Here is a 17,269-nt window from a genome sequence, read left to right on the forward strand (position 1 = left end):
AGATATTAACTTTATGTATTCTGTTCGTTGGTTGTCTTTTCGACAGTCTTTTTCTCTTTAATAAATGACAAATTAATAACATGGGTAAAACTGGCTATTATGAAATTGTTCCGAATAACCTCCCACCTTCCAGATAATTGCTATCCAATTTCGCAAGTATGCGAGGAGCGAAGGAAGGTGGAAAGAGTCTCTTCAACTTTGCCAAGTTCGCCTTGAATATCGCGGGACACGCGAAGATAATTCACGGAAAAGTCGGAAAAGAGATAACTTCGTCTCGGCGATGTCGAGAACGTACGCTATGGGTTCGTCTAATTTATCGAGTATAAGGATGGAAGACGAACGACGTAGGTTCCCTCAAGTTATTAGTCCTGCTTAACCAAAGTGATTGACACGACAAAAGTTGCCTGGTACAAATTTTTAGCTGACAATTTAGATTAGGTAGGATTTCTGACGTATACAACAAATTTATATAAAAATGTCCGGGTAGAATACACGCTGAAATCACTCGAAGCTTCGCAGCGAATATTTGCGGCAATGAACAGAAAAGTAACAAAGCATCTGGAGAGAAATGGAAAGGGGAGATGCAAGACAGAAGAATGAAATTAATTCATTTGAGTGCATATAGAGTTTTCAAACCAGGTCAGAATTTTAATGAGAAAGTAAGGTAACCTGTGATTCGATCGATAATGGTTGCAAACTTTATATTAAACATTTCTTGTATTTTGTTCGCAACATTAAACTGTAATTATCATATTCATATCGTGTATCCGTATGTAACGTACGAATATATCATATTCAAAATTATCATTCGATGGATCTCTGCGTTATAAGATTTTTTATTTAATCGAAATTGTTTCCGGCGGTGAAGCCTGCTGGAAAATTCATGCTGGCTGTATGGGAAATGTAACAGGTTAATTACTAAATTAGACGTCAAGGTTTCAGATTCAAACGTCCGTAGCAGCAAGTTGTAATTTATGCTGAAATAATTACTCGTTCTGGTTACTTAACACCATGTACGCACTTGCACTCCGAGCTCACAGCGAATGTCAAGAAAGCTGTAGATCTACAAGAAACTTTGCTCGAAAGAAATCTGTTATATTATAGAGGACAATTTTTTAGCGAGAGATATAAAAACAGAAAGAAAAATGTAATCTCTTTAAAAAATGAATATTTTCTTTAAAGAATAATATTCGAATTATATAAAATCAAAGTATATTTTGTATTACTCTTTAACTTTTGTACAATGCAGGAAATACTTCACTTTTTAACGTGTTGAATTTCGCTATTTTGTTAAAAAAGTTTACGTTAAAATAAAACAGCCATCAACTAATTTCACTCGATCACTAAACCGTTCCAATACAACAAAATTACCAAAATTACCGTAGCGAATACTTGCGTGAAGACGAAAGGCAGACGTTTGCGATTTACGAAATTACAAAACAGCCGTTAAGAGCTATTACGGAGACAACCGGGGAATCGATGCTCATGGTCGGCGTGCAACGAAACGTGCACAAGCAAAGGCGTAATTTTAAGAATTGCTGCTACAAAGGGCGATCGAGACGAGCAAAGGCGAATAAATTTCTTTGTCTCGCCATGCGAAAAGGAGAAAGGTCGTAAGTTAACGCACGAAGAAGAACAACACGAGTCGAGCGATCGTTTGAACTCATTCGAAACAACAATTACGAAAGCTACCATGGCACAATATCCGCCGCTGTCTAGACATGTCGTTGTTGTTCAGTTGTCGTCTTTCCGCACAATTTTGCCATACGTTGATGTACCGATAAGTCGCCAATGACATAGCACAATAATGTTTTTAGCATTATGTACAGATTAATAAAGCGCAACTATTATAAGACAATTATTATGCTGCAATTGGAATTTTGATGCGAGGCATTTTAAAGAATTTTATAGATATGCACCTTTTATAGAGCTGCGTCTCGACAACTTTGTCGGTGAATACATTTGACGAGTAAGCAGTGTGACTCACAAACAGAAAAAGACAGAAAGGGAGAACACACTAGGGAATGGAACAATGAGAGACTAATTTGGGAAAATGAATTCCTGCATGGATTGAAGTTGGAGAACACGAGATCTTTGACGGTAGTAAATGAGAGAACCACGAATGCACAGTTCGTAGAAATGTTATTCCGATTTTGAGCAAGTTTGCGCAATGAATTTGGATTCATAATTTTTGTGACGTTACAGGAGACTCGACATGTTGAGGAAACAGCGGCTGGTTGTTAAACTTCGGATACGCCTCGGGTTGAATCATGGCTCGCGTACCTCTTTCGTTCCAGCTTCCTCCGCGCGCATGTTAAAGAGGAAGCGTTGCTTGTTTTGACATCTCCTTTTATCATTTACGATGTCTCAGGGAAGTTATTGTTTTTGCTGGAAATTTTGATTTAGTTCAGCTAAATTCTCTCGCGTAATCGAACTATTGTACTATTATTAGTACAATTTTATAAATTATAAATAAGTTATAAGTTACCAGTTATAATGGAAAGAAGTTTAGTAATAAAATAAAGAAACTTACACAAATACATTTGATGATACACGATTCGAAGTACAGAATAAATTTAAAATAATCCTTTTTCATATAGTAAAAAAGAGATCCTTAATTCGTTGCAATTGTTGCTCAAAAGCGTAATTTTATTATCGAGTTTGTTTTGACTCTGTCGTCCTCAAACCGCCTTCATTTCGATACTACTCTTTTCAACCGTGACTTCATGTTTTATCAAATATGGAGAACCGCAAACAACGAAACAGGTTTACGCTTCAAATCTTATTGAGAGACCGTTTCCTTTTGTCCTCGAGTTTTTTAATGTAACGTTTACATAATAAATGAATCTCAACATGAGAAAAATTCCTACTTTGCTGTTTTCATACTTATGATTGTGAATGATGTTCAATGTTTAATGGCATTTAGAATTCATTCTTTTTTAATTCTTTCGTTTTAACTTTGAATGCTATCGATACAAATCTATAAGCGAATAATTGAAAGACTCTTGTATAATTACATATATATACATATATATAATCAAGGTATATTAATTTTTTTCTTCTCGCGTATAACAAGAGACGAGTGATTGAATCCAGGGAACGAAAAAGACTCGTAGATCTTTGGATCCAAGGATTTTAAAGACAATGAAACGGGAAAGGGGAACGAGGTGAGAAAATTAATTACGTTCTAGAAAGTTGCGTAATTGCATCGATCGCCCCTGCAGAAACTTGTTTCGCTCAATCTTCACGCGTCGACTTTTTAGCACTTTTCCTATTCTATTCTTTGTTTCAATAGTTCGTGATATCATAATGTAGAACCATTTTCCGATAATTAAAAAAATAATAAAATTTCGTGTCTGCATGTTACTCTTTGTATTAGTAGGTTTGCCTTATACATCATAAATGTAGCCCAAAATCATTGTCCAAAATCTTAAATAAGAATATAAAGATCTGTACGACAGTTTGCCAATATAATCTTTTCTCGAAATATTTGAGTTGAAGTCGCAATAATACGACGAATGTGAAAATTCGATAATGAAAGGAAAGAACTGCGAGGTCAAGATAGATTGGTTAAAGGAAAAAAAGGTTCGGAAAGGTCGTGGCTGGACCAATTGGCACTGAGCTACTCGAAAAATGGAAATATGTCTGTACGTTCGGTAATACGATTAAAGAGGGTGCAGGAGCAGTCCCGTTAAAAGGAAGATCCTCACAGGGAGAGAGGAGAAAATATTTCCATAAAATCCTTTGCGACGACGCTTTCGAAGAAACGACAATAGAGCTTTCGATCCAATAGATCCGACGAAATTTGATCCGTTTTTATTTACTCATCCCAAATCATAAGATGACTCAAGTTTCGTTTTTAATAAAAATGGAACCGAAATTATAATTTTTCGTTAGTTTAACTAACAATCGTATCGCATAGCTTTATCGATAGAAATATTTATCAACGCACCTATTTTTCTTCGTGTGAAATGTAATATACCTGAAAGAATAAATCTGACCATACGTCGAATACGAATAATAACCTTACGCTTTATTATTTATAACTTTCGAGAAGACAAAGATTTTTATAGGGAACGGGAAAGGAATCGAAATTGGTGTCTGAATAAAATATCAAAAGCATTCGATAAAATCTTTATCTCCATTCATTAAAACTCATTATTGCTATATCCACTCTAATTAAAACTTGCCTTCCTCACGCTTCGGAAACTTTTTTCTTATCGTCCTTTATCTGCGTATTTTCTCGAATCAAAATTCAGTTTAAGTGATTTCTTCAATTTCTTCGTGTGATAACTGGTTCTCAGTATGTCTTCAGATAATTCTTCAGATAATAACCGCTGATCGAAATTTTTTTATATTCGTCATAACCTTACAAAGACAATTTCATTTGTAAACTCTCTTCTTGATTTACATAAAATTCTTCAGTTTATCGTATATATGCACGAACACTAATGTACTAATATAAATTATATGTTACTATAACATTTCGCATTAAAGACAAATAAGCTCTCGTGATTACAAAAATAGGAGCAGGTCTCATTTACAATTAAACAAAACACAAGAACGTGGCACGATGAGGAAGGAAGCAATGAACGGTGCGTGCGCACGTGGCGTACAAAAATCTTCTCTCCCTCTCGGCCAAAGCATCGAGCAGCTCATTAAAGCCAGAAGAGCTGGAGCTATCCGGTCTAATTAAAAGCCACTCAAACACGGGAGCTGATCAACCGCGACGTTTATTGGTGCGAGCGCTCAATCACGAAGGGGGTCGTCGGACGTCGACGACGACGGGTGAGATCGAGTCGTTTCTGGCACGCAACCACGTCTCTTTCTCGATGTCCCAGGAGACTTCTTCGACCTCATTCTATTCCCTCTGGTGTCTTTCCTACCATTAACAATCGGAGACGATGCTAGCTGGTGCGAATGAAGGGCAAGGTACATCAACGATTACCAAGATTAAAGATAGAAAGATACGAAAAGAGAGAAGAAGTAGAAAAAATAAAAAAGCAGCGTGAGAAGGTGAGATCGAAGGAGAACGATAGTAAAGAGAAGTATGAAAGATAAAAGAAGAAGGAGATACAAAGAAAGAAGAGAGAGAAGAAAACATAAGAACGGAAAAGCGTAGAGTCGCTTGTATAATTCATGGGTCCACTCTGAGTGGTTGCTGGTCCATGGGTCCAACCACGTTTCAGACAGTGCCCCCTGGCCCCGCTGGTTTCCAACAGTTCGACCTGTAACCCCGCAGCATCTCAATGCTGACCGACCGGCAGATTAGCCCCAGGAAATTGCCAAACTTCTCGTCTCTCCGGTAGGAAAGTCGATTCTAAAAGTCGTTCCTCAAGCGGCCAGTAACCCCCGCAGACTTTCAGTTCGAATTCCTCAGGGCAGCTTACGATAGGACACCGGAAACTGTTTCTTAAATTAATGCGTCCCGAAACGATCCCCCTTCTTCCGTTTTCCTTTTTCATCCCGCTTTGGCCATTGTTTTATCCCGTACCCTTTTCTTTCCTTTTATCTGTATTGTTTTTTGTTGTCTTCTTTATTAAGTGATTTTCCATGATGCGAAGCGGTAGAGATTATTTGCGATTTATCGCATAATTTTGATGTTGCGTTGTTTCATTGGTTTCTCGGTGCTTTTTGTTCTCGCGTCGCTTTTCTCTTCGACGTTTGAATTCGAGACGATGCGATAGTCTAGTGGATTTACGGACCACGTACGTTTCGGTGCTGCTTTATCGGCTGTACCGATGCACAGGCTTCGGTGGTTGTAAATCGAAATCGCTTTCTGGAACGGCTGCTCCGGCAATACATCGAGTCTCTTCGGGTTTTGTTTGGATTGATCTTTATCGAGCCGGTCAGACGAGTGTATTCTTTTTGTCATCTTGTTTATTCTAACCTATCAGACTTGTACTTTTATGATAACATTTTTTTTTACAGCTTGACAAGGTCTAGGTTAACAAGGTCTATTAAATCAGTCAGAGTTTCACTTCTCAAACAAATCTATACAACTTTAAACGTTTTATTTCGTTCGATTTTTAAACGAACTGTACTTGATAGAGCAAATCAGTTAACAATGATGGGTAAAATTGCTCTAACAGAAAATATGCGGTTAATTATCGAATAGCATAATAAATAACATAATCACGATCATAATAATCTACCTTTAATTAATTCATCGCTTAATAATTATGTACTTGCGGCGTTGTTTAATATTAATGAAACCAAAACTCCATCGCGAATAGTAAACTACCAATCGTGAATATTAATGAATTTATAGTATTACACAAGCAGATAAATTAGCACAATGTGAATTCGACAAAAATACAATAAATCTATCGAAGATATTATATCAGGATCTTGTTAACGTAAATTTCATATCGTAATATTGACAAATGAAATATGAATTATATTCTTCACTTGATAAAAATATTTATTCGTCTTTCGCAAAATTCATATCTCCGCCTTCACGTTGGTATTAAACATTTCGAATATATATAATTAGGTATTTAACGAAAAAGAGAAGAAAGGACAATTAAAAAATCAATAATTACGGCGTGAAGTTTTTACGGTATCCTTCCATGGAGCACGCCTTAATCCAACATTTTTACACGAAGCTGCGGCAGAAAATACATCAACGATGTTCACGTATTTTGCGGTGGCGCAACAACGCTGCCGCGAGAACGAGATATTTAACGAATTTACTTTCCACGGTACTAACGAAGCAACGTCCGTGGGCCGCAATTAATTCAACCGCGAGGAAGCGTGGACCTATTTAAAAAAATAGTCGGTCTAATTTGCACGCTAAAGAGACAAAAATCGGCGAAAGAAAAGTACAGGTGCACCCGGTCCTTCGTCGTCTTTAATCTTCCCTTCAAAAATATATTCCCGTATGCTCTACGAATATCCCATATTTCAGGATAATTAAAATTTCCAAACTGTCCATGTTCCCTGTCCTGTAATAATTCGTTGTTCCGGTGAATATGAAAAATGCTTAAAAAAAGGAAAAAAGGAAAAGGGAGATAAAGGAAGAAGGAAATGCATCCTGCAATGGGAAACCGGAAAATTAAAAATTCAATCGTGAGTTCGAGGACGGGAAATTGTTCTTCTTTTTCTATACGTTATGCACACGGCCATATTCGTCCCCGCGGGTGATTGATTGAAAAAAGAAAAGAAATCCATAAATGGAGGATGAAAAATTCATCAAGCAGGCGCCCGAATTAAAATTTTCAAATAAGGCTTTGACCAGTTCGAAAGGAAAGTTTACCGAAAACTCCATGATTACATTATGTCAAAAAATTGAGAAGCTAACTGGATATACCAATTTCGTTACTGGTTTTCGAGTTTCGTGGATACTTCTTTTTGTTTTATTTAAGCTTTTTATACGTACAGTACTCTGCGAGCTTAAAATTTTGAAGTATAAATCTCAGATAAGAAGATTAAATTATTTCCAAAGACAATGTACTGTGTCATGTATCATTGCGCAATATTCCTAAAAACAAAAAGTATAATCGAATCAATTTATTAATTTCGGGGAAAGTTAGAGAATATCTCAAAAGATTGACCCGATGTTTGGCTAAATGCAAAGCCGCGAGTCTTAAACGAAGCAATATCTTTCCTAATTAATGGGAAACTGGTCCCTGTAAACGATTCCCCTCGAAAACCTTGAAACTCTTCGATCACCGAATAGGAAGGGTACGAAAGCGAGTAATTAATTTGCCGCGTAATCTCCCTTATTATTCTTAATTGATTCATTTGCGAGGAAGCGGAAGCTCTACATGGCAAAAAGAGTAGAAGCGTGAGCAAGGGGGATGAAAAATACTCATGCAGTGATTCTAACGAAAGAGGAACGAATTAAAAAGTATAGACGAGTTCGTCGGTGGAAGGGTACAACGATGATACAGTGTCGAGTTCATGAGAAGCTCTCGTTATTACGAGCTTCTCCCTTCTCCGATCTTTAATTACGTCGCGACGTCGAATCGCAGTTCCCAAGAGGTTACGCATTCGAAAGCAGAACGCTTGACAATATTTTAGCTAAATTAAAAAGCCGTTTATGCATCCTCTATCCCCGTCACTTTTCTTTCGGTGATCTTCTTGGTGGCGTTCCAACCCCTTTGTGTCGCGGCTGTCGGTCTCAGATTGCCGTACTCGTCGACCACCAGAGAATGGAAGAACTTCGTATCTGTCTTCCGGAAGAAAGCAATAGTGACATTAAATTACGGCGTCTTCTCTCCAGTGACAATAAGAGAGAACTTTCCACGGGACTTTCGCTGATATTGCTCGAAGGGTAATCGCGCTATTACCACTCAATTGAATAAGTTTTGCGATGCTCTCGTGTATGCAAAATCATCGCGTTTATTGAGCGTTTTGTCGATTAAATCTCGACTTAGTTCTTTTTAGTTCTTCGTAACTGGTTGGTAATTTACGCATAGTATTTTTTATATGTTTATTGCATGTAATTTACATGTATATCGTGAACATGTGCTACGTGTTATACCATATTTATTTCCGTTTTTTACACAGATGTAACACCTACATCGCTTCCTGGAACAACTTGGAGCAACATTTTCATGTGAGAGTTATTCCTCTTACAGTTGCTTCGATTGCATTTATAACGTGTTTATGAAATGCTATCTGCCATCATACAATTCACTTCCTAATATTTCCAAAAATATTCTTCTTATTTTTTTATTGGTATAGAACTTTTCCACGAAGGATATTTGAGCAACCATAAAACGAATGCATTATATGTCGCCAGGTCGATAAAATTCATAAATAATGACAATGGTCAACGTGTACATCTTCGATACGAATATTCGCTAATTATCTTGTCTAATGCGTCTAATCTATCACTTTTTGTTGCGTCACAAAATGAAATAATTTCTGATTCGTAACAACTTTCTAGTTCAGAAAAGTTGAGATCATTGTGTAATGTGGAAAGAAGAACGACGGATTTTCTGGATTTAGGAATATGTGATACAAATGTAAGATTCTGTGCAAATACAAATTTAGATGAATACTGCTGCGTTGAATATATGCGAGTAAATTATTTTAGTAAATCTTTTCTATTTTTACGCACTGTACCAAGAAGACAAATTTTTTTTGTAACAATTCTTCTGTTAGAGTAATATCCGTGAAGAAATCGTCGTTTGCAATTGGTCAGCTGCTGATTGTTTCCAGAAATCGGACAACTGTCTTACAATGCGTTGTCCTTGATTCTTTTCTGCAGAATTTTTGTTTGCTTTTCATCACTTTCTCCTAAACATCTAAGTTGCACAAATGTTTTCACATTACACAATCTCCATAATTCAACTAGGCATGTACACTTTGAATGGACACAAGTCACGACAATTTGCCACAAAAATGTCTGTTATGGCTTTAAGCGGTGCTAACTTGTCCGTAACTTTCCTTTCTTTTTGAATATTCATATTATCAAAACGCATAAAGCGTACAATTTCTCTGAACCGATCTCGTGACACTGCAGCCGTGTAAATTTGACATAAAAATGACTCCATAAATGATGCGAATTTTCTCCAAATTTCTCGAATCTAACCATAGTCAATAAAACTCTAGAAAATGTATTGATTTCAATGCGATCTATAGGTTTCCATTTCTTATTTGATGTCGTACTATAAACTTCTATTTTCTAATTTATGTATTTGACAATTATATCAATAATTTCATCATTGATAAAAAGATGGAAGCATTCTTCTATCGATGTAATATTTTCCCTTTTGGTAGTTAAATCACCATTACGCGATGTAATTTGCATTTAATTTTTGATTTTGGGAGCAATATATTTCCATGTGCGTCTAGTTACAATTCGATCTCTTACATGAATTTCATCATTTCAATTTGCTCGTCAAAATCGTTGATTTTATAGAAAACACATCGTTTTGTATGTCTTGTAACTCAGCCTCAACATTGCTACAGCATGATGTAGTACTTTCATCGGGTGATAACTGTATATCAAAATCATCTTCATTTGTAAGACTATCGAAAGCACAACTTTGATTCCCTGGCTGTCCTGTTTCTTCAATTATCGCGAATGCTTCTTTTCACATTGAGCTCTTTAAAATATTTTTTTTTTTTTTTTTTTGTCGATAGTTCAATAGATATTAATGGACGTACACAAATTTGTTTCCTCTCTGAAGATAAAGTCATCTTATTGCAAATTGTCGAAGAGTAAAATATGGAGAAAAAAAGAAGCTCGTATATTTCTCAGATTACAAATCCGATACGCATTATTTACAATATGGGTGAAAATCTATGCGGCTTTGGTGGCTGACGATTAATGCCTATTTACAATTTTTAGGAGATAAATTTACATTACCTTTTTTTCATCATTATGTGAATTCCAGCCACGAAATTTATATTTTCCGCATAAATAACAAACGAGAAACAGCGCCCGAGTGCGAATACGATTTTCCTAAATAATTTATCGAATCAAAATTTACAGATCAAGTTAAAAGTTTGGAAATTAGTGGTGCAAGTTTTGAGCAAGCGAGAAGCCAGAACAAATTCTTACACGTCCGCAGAGACGTGTCGAAATTGTTGTCTTCGTCAGTGAGGTTGTTTGACAAGTTAACGAAAGACCGTGATCAATTCGTAATTAAAGCCGCGAACAGCACGGAGCGTTCGATATCGCTGCGTAAAAGAGCCTTCGGGGAAGCTGTTTGCCTGCGTATCACGATAAAGAATTCATTAGCGGGACCCTCGGACCGAAATGAAAATCTCAGAGAAATTTCCGCTAAATTTTTAAACGCCCGGTAACCGTTTCGTGTTTTTCTTCAATTAATCGAGACCGGCCGCGCGAGGCTTACCGAATAATTGATCGCGACGTATTAACTGTACGTTGAACGATTTTCCTCTCTTAAACGAATTTTTTTCTTCCTGCAGATTTTCTCGTTTTCCGTTTTCTCTTCTTTTTCTTGTATTCCTCTTTTCCTTTCCTCCTCTTTGCCTTTAGTAGTTGGGATAGATGCATTAAGTAGATAGCGGTCCTGCTCTTTCTTTTTTTGTTTCTAATAAAATCTTGTGGTTGTCAAGTGATCAATAGCTTTGTCTGCTACGAAACGTACTCTCTATCCGAATTATAATTTTTGTAATTTCTTTTTATAAATTTATGTAGTATCGGGGCCAAAAGGCCTAAGGTATCGGCCGAACCGTAAACAAAGTACCGTTCATCATCAATGTACGGTTGGGTCTTTTTAAGTGGACAGTTTTCGTGGAAAGGACCTGCGTGACCTTGACCACGGGCGTTTTGGGATACCTGTTCCGAAGAACGGGAAAAAGGCAAAGAGACGTTAGAGAGAGTGTTAGTTGAGACGCCGGAGAGGACGGATGCAAAAGGTGTGCAGAGTGTGCAGAGTGTGCAGAGTGTGCAGAGTGTGCAGAGTGTGAGTTGAGAGGCGAGAGCGAGCGAGTGTGGAAGCGGAAGAGTATGAATTGGGAAGTCGAAAGCCGCCTGTGAGAATAGGACGTACAACAGCATTGTAATCATTTCGTTGCCTCGAATATCATTTATTAAATCAAAACATCATTACTTGTCCTTTCCTCTAAGACCCATTTAGATTCTACATTTATAATATATATATTATAATATTATATATGTATATAATATTTGACGCAGAAATAATTTGAGCAGATATTTGTGGAAATACTTTACCAGAATTACCGCATAAAATTAATGTTACCCGTTCTCTTGTCACAGGATTGGATGTTAATCAACTAGATGATTGGGAGCGGGAAGTTTTCTCAAAGTTTGTCTCGGAATGACAACTCAAGCGACCAATTCCACAGGCACCGAGTAGCATTCCGTTTACACAGAAAGTAGTTTAACGTGAAAATTATGATGGACAGATTACTAGCTGAAATGAAATTAGCTCTCCAACCCCTTAGGCGAATTAAGAAATCGTTGGAAGAACGATGATCTTCGCGATTGTTTTATCCTGAAACCGGTAGTAGGAATTGTTTGACTATTTCAATCATCTTAATAGCTCGAGGATTAATGAACAAGGTATTTCCGTAGAATTTTTGTTTGAAATGTGAAACATTATAGCGATGGTTGAGGTGAACGGCCTGTATGAATCACGTTATTCGAGCGGAGAAACGACGATGGTTGTTCGAACTCATAGCAGTATTCAAATTTGTGAATAAATATTGAACCTGATCCTGCTATTAGGTATCGACAGATTATATTACAAAATGGAGTTTCTTGCGGAACCAAACTGTTATACCTTGCAGATGATATTACAAAATAATGTTCATTTACATTCATTGGAATAATTATTAGAGAATTATGATTTCACTACATGACATTAAATTTCTCCCAAGAGTTTAGGATATTTTAATATGTTTTATATAGCACGTATAATATAATATATTATACAGTAATACAAGTATTTTGAGGAATATAAGCAAACATAAAAAGGTAACTTTTTTTTTATTCACACGTATCTAGAACCCGATAAAATAAGGAAAAATTAATGAATTTTACGGTAGTTTAGAACATTAATTTTTCATCCTAATATAACACCAATTAATACACGATCTATACGGCGTACGGTAATGCAATACACGTTCTACGATAGCGTGTCAAGATTAGCATAATTAATACAAGTAATTAATAGTTACTATGCCTATCAGATACATCTATAATGGTGTTCGTTGCAGAAATACATCAAACGAAATACTTCTTGACGATGAATATTGATTTCGATTCGATACGCCATTTGATATTTACCTTACTCGAAATAATAGCCGATAACTAGAACGATACGTATTCCTGTACCAGTAGTAATACTGCCATATTAAGGTATTGTATTATTTTCAAATACTAATATAAAGTATTTAGCAAGTGCTTTGCATTTTCAAAACAAACACCGATAACAATTTTTTATCATTTTTCGCGACGAAACCTTTTTCGTCCTCGTGCATCATGATGATGCACGGGCAAAAATTTTTCGCGAATATTTTATCAGTGTTGTAATTTGCTTTTATAATTTACTAAAGAAACGGCTAATTTGACGTTGGGTAAATAGGTGCGATGCAAAAAATGTTAATAGTCGGAACGTTGGTCGAAGAGGAAGATTTAATGTCACATGTGAGATTAAAACTGCAAATATACGTAATATATGTTAAAACAAGCAGCTGCCTGAAATATAAAAAACAAATTTGAGCCATTGCTAATCAAAGTTACGGAACTTTTTTTATCACAAATAAAAATTCACAAATATTTCTTCCTCACAAATCTGAAAGAATTGCAAGATTCAAAACTCAAAGTTAATTTCTCTGATTTCTCAAATACGACACTCAGCCATGCATAATTGATTAAAAAGTTGTTCTTAACAGAAATGAAAATATTCGCATTTAAAGTTTGGAAACCATTCGAAAACTACCTACCAAGTAGAGCCTCTGCCTTCTTCTTCGAACAAATAGACGCGTCGGAAGTTTCGCGAGTTGGAGGAATTAAAAAATTCAGAGTTAACGCCTGGACTAATCTCAGAGACATTTCAAGGCCGAAGCGTAGCTTTATGCAATTAATAAGAAGGTGAGATGGTTGGTGATAAGGCAGGGAATGGAATCAACGCTATAAATGCCTATGGGAAGGCTGTCTAACGACCGACAATTAAATCCCCGTCTCAGTCGGAGGCCAAAGAGGAAGAAGCGTTGCATTATGTATACGAAGCTTGGAGTTTGAAGGGAAAGCAGACGGTGCGGCACGGCGGTGAGAACGAAGTCGAAGGAAAAGAGAAAGAGAAAACACGAAAGAAGAAAGAGGAAGAAGAAGCCGACAGCCGAATGAATACGATATTGTTGCTATCCGCAACACGGCCGCAAGTTTTGTTCGTTGCAGCAGCCTGCAACGGCCCTCCCTTCCTTCGTCCTTCCTCCACTATGCTTCCTCCACCCTCACAAATAGCAGTTTGACTCGACTATGGAATAAATTAGCCGAGCTCCGGCTTTTCCTGCGAACGATGGAAAAGGAGAAGTTGCGCGTCAGAAAAAGTGAGAGATCGCAGCTCGTAGGAAGGGATGTGAACTCAAGAGAAAGGAACGGGGGAGGGGATGGGGTGGCACGGATGGGATGGTTGCTTATCAAGAAACAGGGGTACTTTGTCCCTTAGGCGGTCCTTAATAATAAATTCATATCTCTACGACCTCCTGCTCTTCGTTCGTCTTCTCCTCCGCTACGTCTCTCCTGGTGTTCACCCCATACAGTATCCCCACCAAAGGCAAATCCTGCAACCAGAATTTCACCCTTGGCTACAGTAGTAGCAAACTCTCCCTCTCAGTTAGATTACAAATCTCTTTTTTATGCCGCTTAATAAAACTCGTCTGACATATCTCCGACTTCTACCACTTAATTTCGGCCCCCTTTGTCCATCGAGCCGATCTTTTCTCCCTTCGTTCTTTCCTCCTTTTTTGCATTTCCTTCTTTCTTTCTCTTCGTTGATTTCCTCTACTTTCTATCGCTTTTCCTTCCTTCGTTTCCTTCCATTTTACAGTCTTTTTCCTTAGATGTATTTACCATCGTACGTGTCAGTGTTGTTCCTACGTCTGTCTTCATTCTACTCGTTTGAAACCTCGACCTGTCCTCGTTCAACGTTAGCGGGGAAACGAGCACCCCTTTTGGGACTCCCATGGGTTCCGGCAAGGTTATTTTACTCCCTCTACCACAAACGGAATGAATTCGAATTCCTTTCGAGTCTCGGTATCTCTTTGTGGCCGATGTTTCAAGGAGGCAGATCGATCTCCTCGCGAAGGACAAGACCGCGGAAAATAGACGAAAGGTCTTGTCGGAGTAGTAAAGTACGAAAAGATATTATTGTTTCCGTTATCATTCTTCCCCTTCTTCTCTATTTGTGATTTTCAATGAAAAATTTAATACATTTTATAAATATATATTTTATATGTACTAACTTGGAATTTTTTAACGAATGGAAATTTGTTATAGTAATCCGACACGTCAATTACAATTTCATCGTAAGAATGACGTTGCGGATAGTGTCTATATTAAAGAATTGGTAATATGGATATTAATATTTTTTAAGACGACGACTTTTAAACGACGTTGTCGTTTCCTAAGCATTATACTTTGCATATAATCGCCACTGAAAGAGAGGATAATGCAAAGGGAAAACAATAAAAGGCGAAATTGAACTTTATTGCATGAAAAGATACTCCGAATTATAAGCGTGAGACGGAACCAAATGAAAACACGACAGAATAATCAAGGGAAGAATTTAGACAACTAAGTCTGAATAATTACGAACAGGTTGGTGCGGTGTTTGCCAACCCAAAGGAATAATACCTTTATACCCCTTTGTTTCGTGAAAGCGGCCAATTAGTAAGTAATATTCGTATCCAGGGGGCAAAAACTCTCTGAGCTATTGTGTGACTTTTAAAAATCTCGCCAATTAGAAAGCAATTTCCAGGAACACGCTGAGAATTTCTCTCTGGTATATACCGACGCTATATTTACGCTTGTTTTATTTCCTCCCCCTTTCGCTCTTTTCTTCCTTTTCTTTTTATCTAGCAAAGTTATTTTTGCGTATGTATTCACACTCCACTCGGACGAAATTAAGGTTTCGCTACAAACGTATCTCTTATTCTCTTTTTTTTCAAGATTTTATTTTGATTACCTCTGCTTTATATAGCTGTCAAATTACGCTCTCAGAAACCTGTGCAACTTAGCTGCGCATCCGATGTTTAATATTCGACATTAAAACTTTACTTGAACTTTCACTTTAAAGTACATCGCCCGTCTAATATCACAACGGCTGAACGGCATGAAACTCAATATCGACATATTCACATTATTTATTACATGTATTTTAATAGAAGTGCGTTCACTTAACGACAACAGCACAGTATCCACGCTTCTCCTTATCGATAGTAACATGGATATTTTGCTAGTCATGCGACGATCGTATGCCATTTGTATGCTGCTCGCACGTTGACAACTGAGAATTCACTGCTGATATCGCGTTGGTGACGAATAGGATGGATCAAACAAAATTGATAAAACAAAACGGAAAAAAAATAATTCAGATTCGACATCAGCAATTTTAATGCAATATCTCCTACAAGGAAAAAAAGAAGAAATAGTGATTTAGATGAAATACATACATTTTTTTAAGTATAACAGCAACTGTAAAAAAAAGCTATCATCCCGAATTAGAGCAATAACAAGGAAACAAATTGTTTTAACAGTATCACACATTGAATTAGGAGAGATAGATAAACACCGAGTAGAAAAAGATAAAGAAAGTAATATTTCTATTTTAAAATCTATAAAATTTGTAGACTATAAATAAAATTTTATAGTCTTGCATTTACCTTGAATATACTGTCAGTTTTTCAATGGGTGTTATTGCTTCTCTAAATTTTGTATTTCGTTCGTGTATAAAATTTTCTACGCTTTTTAAAAATATCTGATATCGGGTAGTTGACATTCAAAAGTACTGATGGAACTTTTGTCCATCTCTAATTAACTTTTTTATATAGTATATGAAATTTACCTTCGTCTTTTTTTAATTTCAAACTTTTCTACTAACTTCCGTTTTCTCCCATCTTCTTGCTTATCAAGTAACAATGCTATTATAGTCAATTCTTTAATTGTAAATTTCGAGATTTTTATTAATGTGGAGAATATTGGCAATATGGACTCACGCGCTGCCGATACGTGGATTGTTGTATTAGTACTGTACCGTTAAATGGACGATACTTGTGAATATGTCGATGTTGGTCTAACACCTGTCAGGCGTTGTGCTGTCAGATGGTCTAACTTAATTCTTTCGGTGATCGGAATGTGGTTCATTTAATTCTTCTTTTTAGTATTTTTAGTTGTCCTCTACTTTCTGTTTATATCTCTCTATTATAATGAAACTCGCGATACATTTTATGGGTCAACTATGCCATATATTTAACAATATCGACTCTCTAGACAGGGTAGAAGGCAACGATATATCTAAATTTAATGTAATGGCTTAAAATGTAAGATTCGAAGCACGGCATTTTCTCCTACTGTTTATTTTGAATATGATATTGTTCTAAAAATCCAATTTAGACGTTAAAGTGATTAACAGCGAGTGTTACAGAATATCGATATCATTGTTCTGAAATCCCTACTTTATTAGATTATACGTACGAGTGTCCCTAATGGCCTTTCTACGATATTTAATCAACTAAGCTTGTGCGTCCAATAACTGCTAATAATCAGTGACGATTCTCGAACATGGTCCTATAACGCATTCGATTGTTCCACGTGGTT

At 36.6% G+C, this 17,269-nt stretch overlaps 1 protein-coding gene across 4 annotated transcripts in view; it reads right to left on the minus strand.

Annotated features, from left to right (window-relative positions):
* The window catches only part of LOC126918365 (lachesin-like), a 259,037-nt gene that overhangs the window by 30,884 nt on the left and 210,884 nt on the right, over positions 1-17,269 (minus strand). The window contains exon 8 of one of the 4 annotated variants that reach the window (XM_050726201.1): positions 5,998-6,947. The exons of the other annotated variants lie outside the window; for them this stretch is intronic. Coding sequence (XP_050582158.1) covers positions 6,916-6,947 — 32 coding nt within the window. The 3' untranslated portion in view covers positions 5,998-6,915. Of the gene's footprint in view, positions 1-5,997; positions 6,948-17,269 lie in introns of those variants that run through there. 4 annotated transcript variants of the gene reach the window in all.

This window comes from Bombus affinis, chromosome 7 (assembly GCF_024516045.1).
Source record: "Bombus affinis isolate iyBomAffi1 chromosome 7, iyBomAffi1.2, whole genome shotgun sequence".
In the NCBI taxonomy this organism is placed as follows: Eukaryota; Metazoa; Arthropoda; class Insecta; order Hymenoptera; family Apidae; genus Bombus; species Bombus affinis.